We start from the raw sequence: 18,075 nt of genomic DNA, 5'->3' as shown, positions 1-18,075 counted from the left end.
TCCCAAACTCACCTATTTTCCAGAGTTTTAGATTCTGAAAAGTCACTTTCTGAGCAACTCTACACAAACAGGCTGATTTACATCCTGCTTATGCATATTCATGAGTGGGCATGTCTATAGACAGGACACTGACTTCCTCCCTGCACGGTAACGTAGGGCCAGAGGAGGGCAGGAAAGGAGGAGCTCATGCTGCTTTATAAACACGAGACAGAGCGTGGGGGCGGGGCATTCGCCGGTACATACATAGACTGTAGAAAATACATACATAGCACTGCAACGCTGAAGTGCTCACCTTCGTGGGTGTGTCTGTTTACATGTCAATCACAGCAGAGAGCTTCCTGGAGGATCCGGTGCGCTGCGTATCTGCTCCTTCTCACCTCCGCCAGTCTGGAGCCCTCTGCCAGAGATACGCTGGACTTCTATTTCTGGCGGATGGCGGAGCACAATGCATCAACTCAGCACAGAGCAAATATAGCAAGTTATATATATAGGAAGTTAAGCACATACTTAACATTAAAACGTCTGGTTACTTCAGATCATATTTCAAGTAACTACATCACCAGAATGCCCATTATGACCGTAGTAGGTTTTCAAAGTTCATTGACAACAACATGGATGAGGAGAACCTCATCCTTGAGGTGGTGAACCACAAAATAATGTATGATGTCACCAATTGTTTTTATAAGGATAATCATAAGAAGTCCAACCTTCTTGTACTCCTTTGTTAGTAACACTGACCTGTTGTTGAGTTTATAACACCGCGTTCTCGCGCGATTATGTAAAAATCACTCCTCGGCCTCGTGACGTCAGACGTCTGAGACCGGTGGCGCACTCATAATGCAACCGGTGGGGATTACCGGACGGCGGCCAGCGGAGCAATTCCAAATCGGAGCCGTAATGCAGCGAAGACGTACAGTATCCAGTGGAAACCCTGGGCAACCCTAACCCTAAACCTAACCCAATTCCACTAGATCCCGCCACCTAACCCAAAAAATGCAAACATAGCTCCAATATATCTAATTTAGCAAACGACACTTAACGACAACTTAATGACAGCCTTAATGAGTTCTTATTCATGCTAATGACAGATAATGACACCGTAATGTCAGCCTTATGTATAAAATGTAAAGTGTTAACAAATAAATTAACATAAAGGAAAATTCAATCTGTTTAAAGTTTAAATGCATTGAAAACACCTCTTGAGTGCTGATTGTAGTCACTTAAAGTCAGTACTGTTTTCACAGGCAGTACATTGTTCTCATATGGATCTGTTTCTGGGGTGTTTTGGTACAATATTATCGAAAGCTTTTACCCTGGCTATTAAATATATGCAATGAGGACATAAAATCTGAGAAAAACATGAATTAATTTCAGAAGAGGGCAATGACTTTTTTCTAGAGTGACATAAATATAACAAGCTGAAACAAATTACCTGCATACTATATTACTCACAGTGAACCAAAATAGCAGGAGTGGCTCTATGTGTTCGTGTTTTGGAAAAAAACTGATTGAAAGACAGAATGTTGAAAATGTTTAAAAAAGAAGAAAGAAAAAGAAAGCTAAATGTTCTTTCAGAATAAGTTGGATTAATGTCCATGTCTCATTACTATGTAAATTATGGCTTCAAGCTGCATTGAAAATTTCCCAAAGGAGTTTCCCAAACAACTTACACATTTGAATTTGCTTTCAAGAGGTTGATCCATCACGTGTTCCTGAAGGTGTATTTAATTATTTTCTCTGTTTTGTTTAAGAGTGTTAAGTGAAACAAAACTTTGAAAGAGAGAACTTAGAATAAGGTACAGTAATACAACTTGATCGAAGCACTATAACAATTGTTTTCAAAGTGAGGATGAAACACCAGAATTATATGGAATATGGGGCCATTATTGGTAGTCAGAATGTAATTTCAAGAAATGTGTGTTGTTTGCTTTCTAAAATACTTTGTTGTACTTTATGTTTTAATTCTCATTTAACATATTGACAAACCCCATACACTAATGCTGGGGGATCTAATTGTTGTGTATCAAGTTGTGCTGAATGTGAGTATTTAACAGTGTAAAGAGGCTTCATCACCATGTCCCTCAATAGAAGATGTTCATATATTTTTGTTGTGGGGGAATGTTCTGAATCTGTTCCTCCTGGAACTTTGAACAAAATTTATTGTGGAAAAGTTATCCCTTATTCTTATCAGTGTTAGACTGCAAATTCCTGACAAGTTGCTACTGGCCAATGCTGAGGCTGAACAATATTGTGTACATTTAAACAAAGAATGGTGTGAAGTGATGTACATTAATAAAATTATTTCATATTGATTTTTACCACAATGTACAAGGAACCTATTGTAATAAACCAGGTCATTACAATATATGTTGGAGCTACTTTTTTTTATTGTGTTTTAATTTCTATTCCATGCATTTCCAGTGCTCAAGTTGAAATAAAAATTAAGACAAATCCTCCCTCTTCTAAAACGGTCATCCCCTTTACATCTGTGGGATTAAGCCATTTTTATCAAAGAATGACTGTAAAAATGAATGAATACTATTTGAACATTGGATATATTACCACCATTTGAAAATTTAGGGGGCTAATTGACTAAAATACTGTGGGTGCGCCGTGGCTCACTCATAGCGTGAATATGACCCTTTTTTTCTTTTTTATTTATGCGAGTAAACCGCAGCACAGGTCACAGGGTTGAAATTCCGCCTGTGGGTGGAGATCAGTCTGTCTCCACAGTTGCTCCTCCCTTTTCCTCCTCTGTGCACGTTTGCCAATTTCTCTTTGATATAAAGAGAGGAACTATTTCTGGCTGACATCAAACCTTTGTACAGAGCTGAGATTAGTCTGGATTTCTTCCCCTCGCCCTTCTTTCTGAAATATCTCTCATTTTCATTTGCTGTGTCAGTTTTTATTTCCTTTTCAAAGTAGTCTTTTATTTATAAGTATTGGTAATGTTCATGCTGCCCTAGTCCGTAATATCACATGAACACAAACAACAAATGAACTTAGATGTTTATTAAAAGAATGATGAATCAGCCTTGAAGAAGCACGGACAAACGCCCGTTACGGAGGGCATTGTCTCTCACTCTGAGTGACAGCTGTCAAATCTGCCATGTTTCAGCACCAAGGACAGCTCAAAATCATCTTTAATTTAGCCACTCATCACAAAGGTCAGTAAACTTTCAGAACACAAAAAACCCACAAATACAAAATATTGGCAAACTTTTACACTCATTAGGCCATAGCTCAATGAAAATAAAATGTGTGCTTACCTTTCATTGGTCCAAAACAGCAAAAAAATAAAATAAAAATAGCCATGGAGAACTTTGTATCCTCACAACGTTTTTACATATTTCACAGCCAGGGTCTGTCTTGTAGTAGCAGCTTTTCTTGGCTTTGAACTGAGCCTCTGACCAAACTTCCCTGATCTTAATGTTCATAGCAAAACTTTCCCTGTTGTCTCCTTCTCTCTTTTATGTCCCTGAGTGTCCTCTGGATAGTTCTCCTCCTGGGTCCTCTCTGTTGGAGGCAGGTTCTCCTGCATTAGCATCATCTGCTACTCACGTGCTGCTTCTCACTACTCTAACTGCTGCTGTGCTGCTGCTCTCCTCTGCAATTTCTACAGAAACAAGCTTGAACTTATTTACCTCAGGCTTAGCTTCACTTATTGGCTTAAAAAAAACTCTTTAAATCCAACTGCCTTTTTTTTTAGCCATTTTCTATCGTCTTCCAAGTTGACAAGACACAAATTTTGCGAAAAATCACACTTTAGACGTAGTGTGGGCGTGGCTTGACTTTCCACTCTCTTTCTCACTCACGCTCAGTATTCATATTCAATTTTGTGTTTTCAGTGATTTCAACTCCATAAAAGATGCAGCTAAATATAATACTTCAAAATTTAATAAAACACCTAAAAGCAAATGAGGTGGTAGAAATAAATAAATAAATAAAAAATGTAAACTGAAAGCAGTGATAATGGGCCCTTTGACCTGCCAAGCCCATCGAGGTACAAGGCGACCCTTCCTACCGGCAGCATTCAAAATCAAACTTAAGTCCGTATTGGCACAAAGTCTGGCATCTGTCTACTATGAGGGTCTGTGCGGTGTCGGTGAAAATGATTGTTTCATAAAATGTACTTATGCGCTAGAACAGGGGTTTTCAAAGTGTGGGTCGTGCCTCCGCTGGGGGGGGGGGGGGGCCAGAGTTCTTCAGGGCATGCAAGAAAAAAATTAAGCCAAAGAAATTGTGGTAATCTTTCTTGGAAAAAGCAGAAGAAGAAAGGAGGAGAGTGTCTGTGACAGCCTGTATCCAGGTATTTGTGAAGCTTTTTCTCTTTTTCTTCAGCTCAGCTGGTTAAGGTGTTGTGTTTATGGTGGGTTAATCAATCATCTGACCACAGGTCTGAGTGTGCATAGGTGTGTGGGAGTATGATCATTATAGTGATCCATCATGTCTCAATTTTCAATTAAATTCAAAAAGCTTTATAGGCATGACAAACAAATTTAAATTGCCAAATCAAGTATGACATTGAACAATGTACACAGAAAAAGACATTAAAGAAGCATCATTTACATAGCACAAAAATTACAAGTGTTAGAAAATAGCAACATTCATTTTTGTCTCCTTGTCTGTTTTCGTCCCTCTGTGTGTCTCCATGTTTGTCTCTGTCTTTGTTCTCAGTCTGTCTTAAGTCTGTGTTGCTTCATGTGTGATGGCCTGTGCGTGTAACCTGACATCAAGGACCAGTTTAGGGAGGAGTGAAAAATCAATCACACAAGCATTACCTTTGAAAAATGTAGCATAACAGCTAGGAATATTAGATCAAACTTTGCGCTACGAAAGTAGCTCATACTGTCGCTCTGCTGTTGGTATCGTGTTTTTAATGCTATTTCTGGACAAATTGGAGATAACACCAACCAGAGAACCAGCGATCGTAGTTAAATACGAGGCCAACATCAATGAGTTGTTTTTGGTCAGGACCGCTGAAGATTAATCAGAATTGAGGCAGACAACTGTGGAGTACTCTGCGGTTAACTCTGCTATCAGCTGTTTTGCGGCTAACTGTTGCTGGGCAACTGCCAACCGGTGGACAACATCTGCGGGGATCGAGAAGGAGGCTTCTAACCTATCGCTACAGGTGCATAGACAGTGAAAATGCCACACAGGAGGACCAATCAGAAGCCAGAGGAGGAGTACGTGCTGCTCAGTCAGGTAAACGAGCTTCTGAGCCAGCAACGAGAAACTTTTCACAGCGTTGTTGCAACAACAACAAGGCATCTTTCAAGGCTTTGTAAAGATAGTAGTTGATTATTCAAACACAAGAGCTATCAAAGGATTTGCTAAGCATTAAAATAAGTTTGGAAAACATACAAAAAGACTGCAGTCCGATGTATACAAAGTGTGCGACAGCCTGCTGACTATCACTGATAAGATGGAGGACAGTTAAGAAGAAATAACATTATCATTAATGGAATAAAGGACTCGCCAATGGAGACTTGTTCCAAGACAGATGAGAAGGTGACAAAAATGCTGGAGGAAAGGTTGGAATTGCAGCACATCAAGCTGTAACAGGCGCATCACACAAGGAAACCTGGAAGCGAAAGGCCAAGGCCGATTGTGGCAAAACTGAACCAGATCCGTTTAAGAGTTATTGATGCTGGAAATCTGAATCTGTGAATATCTGTCAACTTTACCAAACAGAGTTATGGTCCAAATAGTATCCAGATAGACTGGTGACTGGGTGACTTTTGCTCCCAGGCAAAAAAGGAGCAAAGCATAAGTCACATTACTGGTGATAGGAAACATTATTAATACATAAATAAATCAAAACAAAAAGAGGAAAATGAAAAACATACACATCATTTGTGATTAAAGGAACCAGAAGTGGTGTAATGAATCTACTGGTCCTCATTTCTTGTGATCAACATCTGTGTGTTGACGGCTGGTTAGTGGCTAGTGGTATTATAATGTGCAAAATAAATATTTTTACTGCCCTCAAAATAGCTGTACTTGTTTTTTCTAAAGTGTCTAATCGTAGAAGTTCTAACATCTATTGTTCCTCACACCAGCCTCGCATATTTGGACTGTAACACTGTTAAAATCGCCAACACCATAAAACAATTAACTTAAAATTTGAGCAGCTTTAAACGAGCTAAAACATTCACAGACTGCATGAAAACAGGACCAGAAAACTACTGAAATAAATCCTGAACAGTCCTATTGTGTGTGGAGACCTGTTCCAGGACCTCGGGAGGAAACCAGGTGCAGCGAAGCTTGCTCGCTCTAATTTTCCCATAAATATCCAAATATCACACAAACAGAGCAAGATTTCATTTTAAAGGGGGGTATCATGTTTTTTTCAGGCACATAATACCATTCTATAGCATACTCAAATAACTATGCTACCTAAATTTCTTAAGAAAATGCAGCAAATATTAAAAAAAAATTCCTTCTGTAGCACACGATTCATGATGCTTCGATTTTAGCCTCTGTCTCTTTAAGAAACTCCAAGCTTGTCTGATGCACCCATGAACACTCAGTACTCATACAAACACGCATTGGATTTAGTTTACTTTTGTTTTTCTGTGCACTGTATTTGGCTACTTTCTACATTTTTACATTGCTACAATACATTAGAATGATTATCAAAGTGTGGAACGCTAACGTACGGACGGAGATCCGTACGTTAGCGCACACACACACACACACACACAAACTTACCCGTGCAGCTGCTGCTGGCTCTATGGTCAAATCCCAAGTCCGATAAAGAACACAGCCCAAGCTTCGCACTGTGCCATTGCTGCGCTGCCCTGTCACTCAGACTGGGAAGAAATCGACCAACCTCCTCCACTGACTTCCCCCTTCCTGACAATTTGCACACCAGCACAAGTTGAACTCCAACCATTGTTGACAAATTGTTTCATCCAAAAGAGGGCTGTTTTTTTCACATCCAAAAATAAATTTTCTCGCTGAAGGCATTTTTAAAAACTAAAGGCAGAGTAGACTGATCGACACTCAGTTATCTCTCAGCTATTTGTTGTGACTGCAGCTGTTTTGACAGAGCTGGAAGCAGGGGAGTGGTGCGAGTTTTATTTTCATTTTTATTTTAATGCGTACATGAATGAGTACAGACAACATAAGCCATGGGTTTCTTACAAAAGTATTTAAAATAAGTAAATGAAAAGCTAAATCTGTGGTGGCTGTGCTGCGGGCTGAACTAATTAAGAGAACATGGGAGTAGAGTGGCGCTCTGCTGTGGAGCGATGGGCGGTAACTCAGCTGGTGACGAATGGTCCGAGGTGTCTCCAGGAGGTGGGGGCGTTCCTAGGAGGACTCAGGTGTTTTTAAAGATTACTTAAAAATACATGAATGAGCAAAGTCAACACTCCAAGCATGTTTTTAATGAGGGAATGACAATAGTAATATGATGTAAATCTTGAAAAGTCGATTTTACATAATGCCCACTTTTTAAAACAGCTGCTTATTTGGTTTTTCTGTATTTCTGTTTAGGTTTTAAGTCAGTAAAACAAAATAACCTGTTTAGTTGTTATTTTGATTTGGTTTTAAAACAGTATAACCAAAGAACAAAATGGCAAGTCTCATGGTCTGGGTATCATTGGATAATCCCAAATTCATCTGTAAACCAAAATAAGATAACCGTTTTTCTCCCTCTCCTTTTCAAACAAAAAACAAGAAAACCGTTTTACCGTTTTAATCAAAAAACCATAAAACAAATCAAAATTGGCCTGTTTTTTGATTGTCTCGTGTCCTTTTCTCCTTTTCCCTTTTACAATTGAACATTGAAAAACAGCAGTTTCCATTTTCCATTCTCCTTTCCCCGTTTAGAATTGAAAATAAAAAAATCAGCTGTTTCCTTTATTTATTTAATTATTCATAAATTGATGCAGTGGATAGTTACCTGTTTGTAGGACAGCAAATTATAACTTTTGCATTGTTTTTTACTTTGTCTCAATTCTTCAAAAATAATTCCCAGCAGCCAGTGTGGCTTTGAAATAATAATAATTATTATTATTTTTACTGTTTCGCTGCCAAATAATCAGTGACGTGCCATCAGGGTAGGCAATTCACCCTAGGGTGAATTGATATTTTGATTATTTAATTATAATTTTTTTTTTTTTTTTTTTTTTTTTTTTTAATTATAAATTATTTATTTTGCCATTTCCAATTGCCTACAGTACCTATGAGTTTGAAAGTGTCCGAATTTTGTGCGTTTCATATCCCAAATTACTAAACAGCGCTATATCCTGGAACAGCTGCACAGTCTTTTTTTTTTTTTTTTTTTTCGCTCCGCTGTAAGGCAGAGGGAGGCCACGCCCCCTCCCAAAGGGACGTCGCTCCTCTGCCTCCGTTCCCATTGCGTGATTTTACGCGCTATGCTAAATGCTATACGTAAGTTCACAGCACATTAGTGAATAGATGACACTGACTGCTGCTGCTACGTTCTCTAGCTAGTGGGCGGGATAACACTACAGTGTGGATGACAGCGCTAGAGATGATAGAGAAACTTTGTTTTGAGTAAAAAGGACAGCTTTTAAAAGATGGAGACCAACACCTGAGTTACCAGATCTTCAGCAAAGGTAAGGTCAGAACATGTTTCATACTTTTCACAGTGAATGGTACAAAATGAAGGATTGACTTTGTGGATGCTCCTCACTGAGGCTGTTCTAAGTTGTCATTTTTTCGTGTTTCTGTGTTTCCAACACAAACAGTGCGTAGTGTGTAGGCTATATTAAATAATTGTTTATGTTTCTTTAATGGTGTTTATGATGTTGATTTTGTTAGATGGCTAAGCACTTGTTCATGTGGATCTTATTGGGTTTTTTCTTTCTTATTATGAATTTTATATTTTGATAAGCGCATTGAGATGACTTTGTTGGAAATTGCTTTATACAAATAAAATTGATTTGAATTGAATTAACACTTGACAGCAGAAACATATGAAATTGTTTCATATGGTCTCGATTTGCAACGTGCCTACCCAGCCCTAGTGGTCACGGCACGTCACTGCAAATAATGTTATATCAATACTATAATTTGTGTTTATTTAGAGACAGTAGTTACTTTTCATATCATACACGAAAGGCAAACCAAGCTTTTCTCCAATTATAGACCATAAAAATTTAAAAGTTCAGTCAACCCATTACACTGCATTTTAGCAGCTTAGTTAAGCAGGTACATGTCTATGGCTGCCTTTGATTTTCATTCAGCTTGCTGGCCACAGTCAACTGTTATGTACAGTATGTATGCTTAATGACATCATGATAGTTTATTTATTTTGTGTATCTGCTGTGTACAGTGACCTAGTCTTACACAGCAACCTGATGAAACCAAGACCAAGTAAATAAAAATAATACTGTAATAATGATACACATCCAAACCCCTAATTCATGTATAAACAAAAATACTTTTGTGTGAGGAAATAAGTCTTGTAGTATAGAAACATTCAACACAAAAATCAAATCCTTCCGTATATCCTGCACTTCATAAACCTCAACTCAGCTGACAGATAAAGGCTCGCTGGTGTGAGCAGGCAAGGGCTGCTGGCTTCCACATGTCACATCAAATCACTCTCACACACACACGCGCACACACACACACACACACACACACACACACACACACACACACACACACACACACACACACACACACACACACACAAATAGATTCCTTGCTTTTATAGATATGATAATTCAAATGATGTTAGGACTGATTATATGAACATAGCAATTTTCGGATTAACATCAGCATTATAATTGTGATAAACGTAAAGCCAATGAGGGGCTTCATTAGACTCTAGCCTATTAATTGACGCGCTTGCCGGCTTTCTCCTGAGCATAAGATTGTGAAATAAGACCGTCCAATATCTTCTTTGTTTACAGAATATGTATTTCTCATTCAATGATTGTCTTCATTGATGCCATATGTGCAGTATTCAATTAATAGTCCACATATACACAAGGTGTAGGGCCTATGTGCTCTCCATTTACTATAGCAACACACCAAACATCCCGTGAAATTTTTTACCAATAATGAGTATCACCTTAACCGAAAGGCAAGAAATTGGTACAAATTGTGTCTTACACTTAATTCTGCTAACCATGCCTCCAATGATGCTAAACAAAAGCAGGTCAACTGCAGCAACAACCCACAGGAACCAAGGTCACCCAAGATCTCCCAGGAACAGAAGTTGTTTGTGACAGTAATTGTACTTGAAGATAGTTTGTGACATTTTGTATAGTGACAAATGTGTTGTGGTGTATGAATTTTGTTGGTATTGAGTTACCAGATCCGAGGGGTATTCCATAAAGTGGGTTATGTTCAAACTCTGAGTATCCCATACCTAAACACGAGGTATGTTCTTCTCTGAGTATGTTACCATGGCAACATTGTTTGTGAACTAAACCTGGTCGCTGGCAGGTTTTATCAAAGAAACCCTGGGTTTCTACCTGGGTTTCTTCTAGGGCTGCTCGATTATGGCAAAAATCATAATCACGATTATTTTGATTGATATTGTAATCACGATTATTAAAGACGATTATTCATTGATTTGAGAAAAAGCATTTATTGATCTTTTAACTCTGGTATTTCTTTTAACACCATAAGCTTGAAGTGAAAAACAAGAAAAATGCAAATAATTAAGATAAAAAATATATTGATAAAATGAATTAAATAATATGTAAAAAATAAAAAATAAACACTATCCCAGACTTAAAGTATTATACACTGAAACAAAATTACTTTACCATAAAAAAAATTCCAACTCCAACTATGGTGTAATGCACTTGCTACAACAACCTTACCTAGTACTGCAAAAAACACTGTCGTATTAATCAGTATATTAACGATATAACAGTTAACAAATTAAAACTATATTTGAGGTAAAGGCACACCCTTTTGGCCAAAATTAGTCTTAACAAGAATAAACGGACTGAATCGTACTCACAAGAAAAATCAGCTGCCAAAACTTATTTTTAAACTCTTTTTAAAAACAAAACAACAGTAGTTGGCACCTAGTCCCATACTCCCTCATCCAGGCTCCCTGCAATCTGACACCTACAACCTCTTAAAGGTTTTTAGCCAGGAACACCAGTCTGTTAACTTGGTCTGGTTTCAGGGATGAGCGCAGGCAGGTGACGACATTACCACCTGTACTGAAAACCCTCTCTGACGAGGCACTTGTGGCTGGAATACAAAGATATTTCCTTGCCAGGTTGGAGAGCCGTGGGTAGAACTTCTGGGATACCTTCCACCACTCTAGTGGGTCCGCCTCAGTGTCCAGTGTCCCTGCCTGAAGGTAGGACTGTAGCTCAAAAGCTATGGCCTTGTCCTGGTCCTGGTCCGGTTGCAAAGCAGCGGATCTTGGAGCTGTGCCTTCAATGACCGACTTGAAGAAGCTGCCCAGGGCTTTCTTCTTTCGTGCACCACCAGCAGCGGTGGCGTCAGTGTCATCAGCAGGAGTCACTGCTCTCTCAGGGGCCTTCTCCTGGGAAAAGGAGGAGGAGAATATTGTGAAGAGAAATGATTAAAATGTTTAATCTGACTAAATGGTTATGTCTATTCACAACTAGAAATAATAAAGTATAACTTAAACGACTTTTGTTTACATTAAATTACATTGTATTTACTGGTTGTTATTAGTACCATAGCATTGTTATTATTATTATAATTATAATTACCATGACAGCCTTCATCTCAGATGACAGTCTTTCTTCAATTGACCCATGCTTGTCTTCACTCACATATGTGAGCTTGAACCTTGGGCCCAGGGCTGAAGCCATGTCCAACAGCTCTTGTGTTGGTGCATCATCATATTTCTCATTGAGATAGCCCACGATCTTCTTCTTGATACACTTTGCAAGGTCTGTGTCGTCCTCCTGCACAGCCAATATGGATGTGTTGAAAAGGTGGAGAGTTGGCTTGACAAAAGACACACTCACATATTGCTCCCCAGAAAGTGCATCGGTAAATTCAACGAGAGGGCTTAGTGACTTGTTGATGGCCTCCAGTACATCGATGTCCTGCCATGAGGGGGTGAGGTGTCTGTTTCTTGTGTCGTTGTAGAGGACCTCTGCAATGGCCTTCTGCTGCTCTAGGACCCTGCCAATCATAGCCTGCCGAGACCCCCACCTCGTTGGACACTCCGTCGTAAGAGAGTGTTCAGGCAAATTCAGCCTCTTCTGTACATCTGTCAGCTCCCTTTTTTTTTTCCAACTGTAGGAGAAGGCACTGACCAGTTTTTTGCAGACCCCCATTGCACGGCCAATCCTGTGGTCCTTCATTGCATTCTCTAAAAGTACAATAAATATAAACATTTATCATCATTACCATCATCATAATCTTCATCAATGTATCAATAGGCTGGGAAATATGAATTATTATTAGGAATTAAATACATTATCATGTGTGTGATAGATGGATAGATAGATAGCTAACATGATATATTCTACATCCTAGGTTCCCAAAGTGGGGAACGCAAATTGTCATAGAGGGTATGTGAATAAAAAAAATAAAAAATGGAAACTAGAATATAAATCGACCAGCAGTCAGGAGCCTCCATGCTTTGCCACAAATTACACATTAGCTGATGTAAGACAACCCATGGTTACAGAATATTATTATTATTTAATTTATTATTATTATTATATATTATTCAGAGACACATTTCACTGTAGGGCTACATTGTTTATTACATCAGTGGTTCCCAACTTTTTTGGGTTGTGACCCCATTTTAATCTCCAGAGACTTTTTTCTTTCTTTCTAGAATTAACTTTTGATAATGTTTATTGTTTGTTTTTTATTCTGCAATTTATTTTGAACTAGATTTATATTTGATAAAGTGAAAGTATACAATACAGTTTAAGATTGTTGTGTGATGTTAAAATTTGAAAAATAATAATTACAACATTTTTAAAAATACATTGATATTCAGCTTTGTTTTTTTTTTTTATCATTATAAACTATTAGACTTTTCAGGGGACCCCATTTGAATTCCAGGTGACCCCACATGGGGTCCTGACCCCAAAGTTGGAAAAAAACTGCATTTCATTATTATAATTTTTAAGTGTGCAGAAGTAGAGGCTACATGGCTTAAGATTACATGTCTGAAGGGGTACGGGACTGTGAAAAGTTTGAGAACCACTGTTGTACATGATTTGTTTAGTTATTAATAAATTGCATCACACAATCAGGAGAAGGAAACCTACTCACCTATGGCCAAGTGGAGTCTGTGCCCAAAGCACTGCAGCCTCATCCAGCCATTGAGTTCAGCTGCCAGCTTCATATTTGAGGCATTGTCTGTTGTGATACAGACGAGTTTCTCTTCGTTCAAGTCCCATGCAGCCATCGCTTGCCTCAGGCCATCGGCTATATTTTGCCCTGTGTGGTCTTCGGGGAAAAAAGCCGTTTGGAGACAATTCGTCTTTATGGTGAAATCCGCGTCGATGTAATGAAGTGTGAGGCTAATATATGGCTCCATGGTGCGGCTCGACCATAGGTCCGTTGTGGTGGCAAAATATACTGCTCTTGACACTTCTTTTGCAACTTTTCCACGACATTCGTCATAAAGTGCAGGCAGCGCAATTCTGCTAAAATGGTGACGTGATGGTAACACATACCGCTTGTCCATTGTGTTCATCAGTTTAATGAACCCCGGGTCGTTAACGGTGTTGATAGGGCTCATGTCTTTGGCAATCATGTATGTGACTGCATCAGTTATTTCTTTATGCCTGCGGGAGCTGGGTGGATATGCGGTGGCATTATAAAGCGTGTCCTTAATTGAGGACTGCGTGGCGGTGGCAGGAGTCGAGGAGCTTTTCATTTTTGAGTTTTGTTCCTTCACTGCTTGGTCATATATTATTCTGTGTGTGGCCTTTAAATGGTTAAATAAATTGGTTGTGTTTCCTTGAGGTGCTGACACGGTCGCGTGACATATCTGGCACAATATCTTAGTTTGTTCCGAGTCAGACTCCTCAAAACCGAAGTGTTTCCACACCACAGAATTCACCTTTCCTTTCTTCACGACCAAAGGCTCCCTTTCTGCCATCTTCTACCGTCTCCTTCCGCAAGATTTTTCTAAACACTCACTTGCACCGGGGACTGGGAAGGGGCGGGGCGGAGTGCACAGTTGGAAGGGTCGCTGCATTTACCACACAAGACGCGCCGTGCGGGCGGCAGAATGATCGTTTTATAACGATTATCTTGTTTTTGTAATCGAGGGCAGCCAAAATCGAAATCGAAATCGAAATTCAATTAATCGCCCAGCCATAGTTTCTTCTACACCGTTTCTGAACACTTTAATGAACCTTAATACTCTTCTCTAAAACACATTAGTCACATCACACACCACAGACGTGTTCACATCATTAATGTTGTGTTGCTTTACGTTTTTTTTGTTTGTTTGTTTTGTGCAAACGGTAGTTTTCTTTTTAACATTGTGGATACAGATCATAAAGTGACAGACACTGAGAGGTTGATCTGCATTAAAACATCTACTGACGTCTGTAGTAAAGTTCTCTGAATACAAACCTAATATAAAGGAAGAGATGATCATTTAAATGAATACATTTTTAAGGCTCGATTGTTTTTTTATATTGTTATACAGTTAAATCTGTAACTCACATCTCTTTGATGGTATGATGGCACAGTGAATTGTGACGCTGCTCTTGAAAGTGACGGGTTGTGGGTTCGTGTCCCGCATCTGTGTTCTTTTATGATATTTTTTAGGACATTGAGATGACTCTGGCGACAATATTACATTAAAAATCAATATAAATGATGCAATATCAAGCGGCATTTACTGTCTTAATATCCAGTGTAACAGGAGGACTCTCTATGCAGTCATCCTATGCTGCTGCCCCGTCTCCTCAGACACATTTTATTCATATTATTCACCGCTCGTCACGTCACTGAAGCGATAAAGTGATGAAGCGACTAAAAAGTGTTACTAATTATGGGTGATGTAAGCCACTATAATCACTGAAGACTGAACACACCTTTAGAACAGGCTCATATTCCTCAAACACCGGCTTATTTCACCCATTACGGTGAATAAATCACTATTTTCCGGGTGGTTGTCATGGCAGCTCATCATAGATTCATTGATGATGGCTTTTTATCGCGCGCGTGCACATAAGTAACCCAAGGTTTACATACTCAGGGTTGATTAACCCATTTCACACCAGCTGTAATGGAATCCGATACCCAGAGTTTCCCATCGCGGGGTATGTTAACCCAGAGTTTATGGATAGACTCAGAGTTTGTTAACCCTCCTTTATGGAATACCCCTCCGGACAGCCAAGATTCTTTTTCTGTGTGTGTACTCTGATATTAAGTTAAGTAATTAGACATTTCTATTCCATTCATGAAGTTCAGGAAATGTCGAGTATACATACAATACTTGTCCACAGCTTGTGCAGTTGTTACATGTACTCACATGATATAAACACTTAACACAGGGAGGAACACAAACAGTAACCATAGTAAGCAATACAACAGTCAATGTGGGAGTTAAAGTTAAGTTCTTCAATACACGAGGGGACAACACTCTTTCTGAAACTTCCAAATCAGAGTCATGTATACAATGGACCTCATTCATTAACAGTGCATACACACAATGTGTTCTTAAACCGTGCATACAAACATTTAAAGCACAAATCTAAAATTAATCAATGTATTCTTGTTTGAATTTATTCTACTCTACAAACTAAAATAGAACCTCCTGAGACCATGCGTAAGCACAGATGATTGACCAGCATTTTCAGAAAATGTTAACATACATCTTTTAATTAAATGCACGACATATTAAAAATACATTAATTAAAAAATATGACATAACAGTATATATATATATTTTAAAGACAAACTAAAAACGTAAATTAATCAATGAATTGAGTAAATGTATTAAGTATGAAGTGTTTGCCTTTTCATCATTTAATATAAAATATTGGATCTAATCTTTGACCACTCATACTAATACTACCATGAAATATATATGTCACGAAAACCAGCTGATTAATTGTAGCCTATTGAAGTGTATGAGGGGAACATATACATGATTGAGATTTACATCTCAGGAAGTGTAAAGATCCAGCCTTGCTGAAAGAAATTACAGCCGATGCCTTCAGAAGAGAGCGCATCAGACCATCACAACGTGCAAAGAGTTTGACCAATGACTGATCAGCTGATTCGGGATACAAATGCACGTACAGAATTGCTGCAATGTGGACACAGCTCTTTTTTACCTTTTAGGGACATCTCCACATCACCACTCTCATCCTGATATGGGTTCATAAAAGTGCGTGTTTGAATAAACATGTAATGTAAGTAAACACTGCGAGCCATAAAAGTCTGATCATATTTCAGAAGGGATTTGGTCATTTTGGATTATGTTTTTCAAACGCGACAGGCCGGCTAAGCAATTTCATGTCGAAATTAAAAAAACATCAAAACTTAATCTTTATGTAGCTTTTGTAAGGCTTTTAATGATCTATTACTCTCTGTGATAGATCTTGTGCCTGCTTTATATTCTCTCTCCCCGTATGCTTTTATTCTGACCAGACCACGTGACCTTGTGTCACGTGACTTCGTTTTTCGTTTCAGAGTTCAGAATGGAAAAAGGAAACAGCTGATTTTCTATTTTCAATTCTAAACGGGGAAAGGAGAATGGAAAACGGAAACTGCTGTTTTTCAATGTTCAATTGTAAAAGGGAAAAGGAGAAAAGGACACGGGACAATCGAAAAACGGGACAATTTTGATTTGTTTTATGATTTTTTGATTAAAACAGTAAAACAGAAGCAGAAGAAAAACCGTTCTTTTATTTTGGTTCACAGATGAATTATCCAATGATACCCAGACCGTCTCATATACAAAGCGATAGGGCAAAATTCTTCCATCCACTTATTAAGCCCACATGTACCGTTGGGGCAGTCATGCACTGAACAGTTCGTATTGCCTTAAAATTACCTTAAGCAATGTAAATACTGTAAATAGTCGGTTGTTTCACTACGATAGTTTGCCTTTATTGGGCTTTGTTGACAACATGGGTGGTCGTGAACTCTGACTCGGAACATATTGACCCGTGCATCGATGCATACCTGTCAAGTATCCCGTTTTAGCCGGGAAACTCCCGTATTTTACCCCTCTTTCCCACCATCTTCCAGTATTAGTATTTTCCCGGTAAATATCCCGTATTTTAATGTAGCGGAAGGAACCACCTATGTCACCATGAAAAATCAGCCAATCACAAGCCCCACAAATATACATTGCTTTAAAGTGTTAAAGAATGTAAAGTCTGTAATAAATGTGTCTAATAAGCCATTAGTGAATACCAGAGAACCACATGAGTGATCATGAGAAATTATAATAAAATATATAATGAAAATAATATATAAATGTCTAACTTAAAGACAAGCAATGTGAAATTAACTGTAAATATGCAACGTGTTGACTTGTATATAAACTGTAAGTATATTAAATAAACATGTACTTAATATATCTATTTATGTTTTTATTTAGGCTATATTATAATTTAGGAATTAGGGCTAGGCGATATATCGAGATTTAAGATGCATTGTTTTCTATTATATATAATAGCTTATTTTGTATCAAAATACTAGTTTTAAGAGTCACTGCTTTTACTTTTCAGACCAGAGTCCTAACTCAGAGCTTCCCCATAACAAGCATAACAGATTACATATCACTCGCACATACTGTCCTTTACAGGAGAAAAAACCAAAAGTGGCACATATTGTGCAGCTGTTTGTTAGTAAATGAGCCTGTGTAGCATTTTGGATCAGCAAATTTAACCCAGAATTCTCTTTCTTCTCAGACTTCATTCGAAATAAAATTATCCAGATTTATACCGTATATATCACCATTTTGAGAAAAAATATTAAGATATGAGTTTTGGTTCATATTGCCCAGCCCTAGTAGGAATGTTCACAGCGATTTAATGTTAATAAAGGTCGACCTACCAGATTATAATCACATAATTGTATTTAGTAAGTGGTTGACAAGTGGGTATTTTAGATTTATTGTACATTTATCTTAAAATATAA

General features: G+C 38.3%; 1 protein-coding gene across 1 annotated transcript; it reads right to left on the bottom strand.

The window, feature by feature from the left end:
• Positions 1–11,083: 11,083 nt before the first annotated feature.
• LOC114476986 (zinc finger BED domain-containing protein 1-like) lies at positions 11,084–13,363 on the bottom strand. The gene is made up of 3 exons (XM_028469011.1): positions 13,228–13,363; positions 11,697–12,307; positions 11,084–11,503 (listed from the first exon to the last, which is right to left on the bottom strand). Exons 1-3 carry the CDS (start codon positions 13,361–13,363, stop codon positions 11,084–11,086), a joined length of 1,167 nt encoding a protein of 388 aa, XP_028324812.1.
• Between the last annotated feature and the right edge of the window lie 4,712 nt (positions 13,364–18,075).

The sequence above is a fragment of the Gouania willdenowi genome, chromosome 15 (genome assembly GCF_900634775.1).
Source record: "Gouania willdenowi chromosome 15, fGouWil2.1, whole genome shotgun sequence".
NCBI lineage: Eukaryota > Metazoa > Chordata > Actinopteri > Blenniiformes > Gobiesocidae > Gouania > Gouania willdenowi.
Note: the sequence above shows the minus strand (reverse complement) of the source record. Positions and strands in the feature narration are given on the sequence as shown.

What these genes read in the sequence shown, in the direction of transcription:
- LOC114476986 (XM_028469011.1), bottom strand. Translation starts at nt 13,363, where the DNA reads ATGGCTGCATGGGACTTGAACGAAGAGAAACTCGTCTGTATCACAACA. An exon ending in CAGACTCCACTTGGCCATAG is followed by an intron (nt 12,308 to 13,227) that starts GTGAGTAGGTTT and finishes TTGTACTTTTAG; the next exon opens with AGAATGCAATGAAGGACCAC. An exon ending in CTGAGATGAAGGCTGTCATG is followed by an intron (nt 11,504 to 11,696) that starts GTAATTATAATT and finishes TCCTTTTCCCAG; the next exon opens with GAGAAGGCCCCTGAGAGAGC.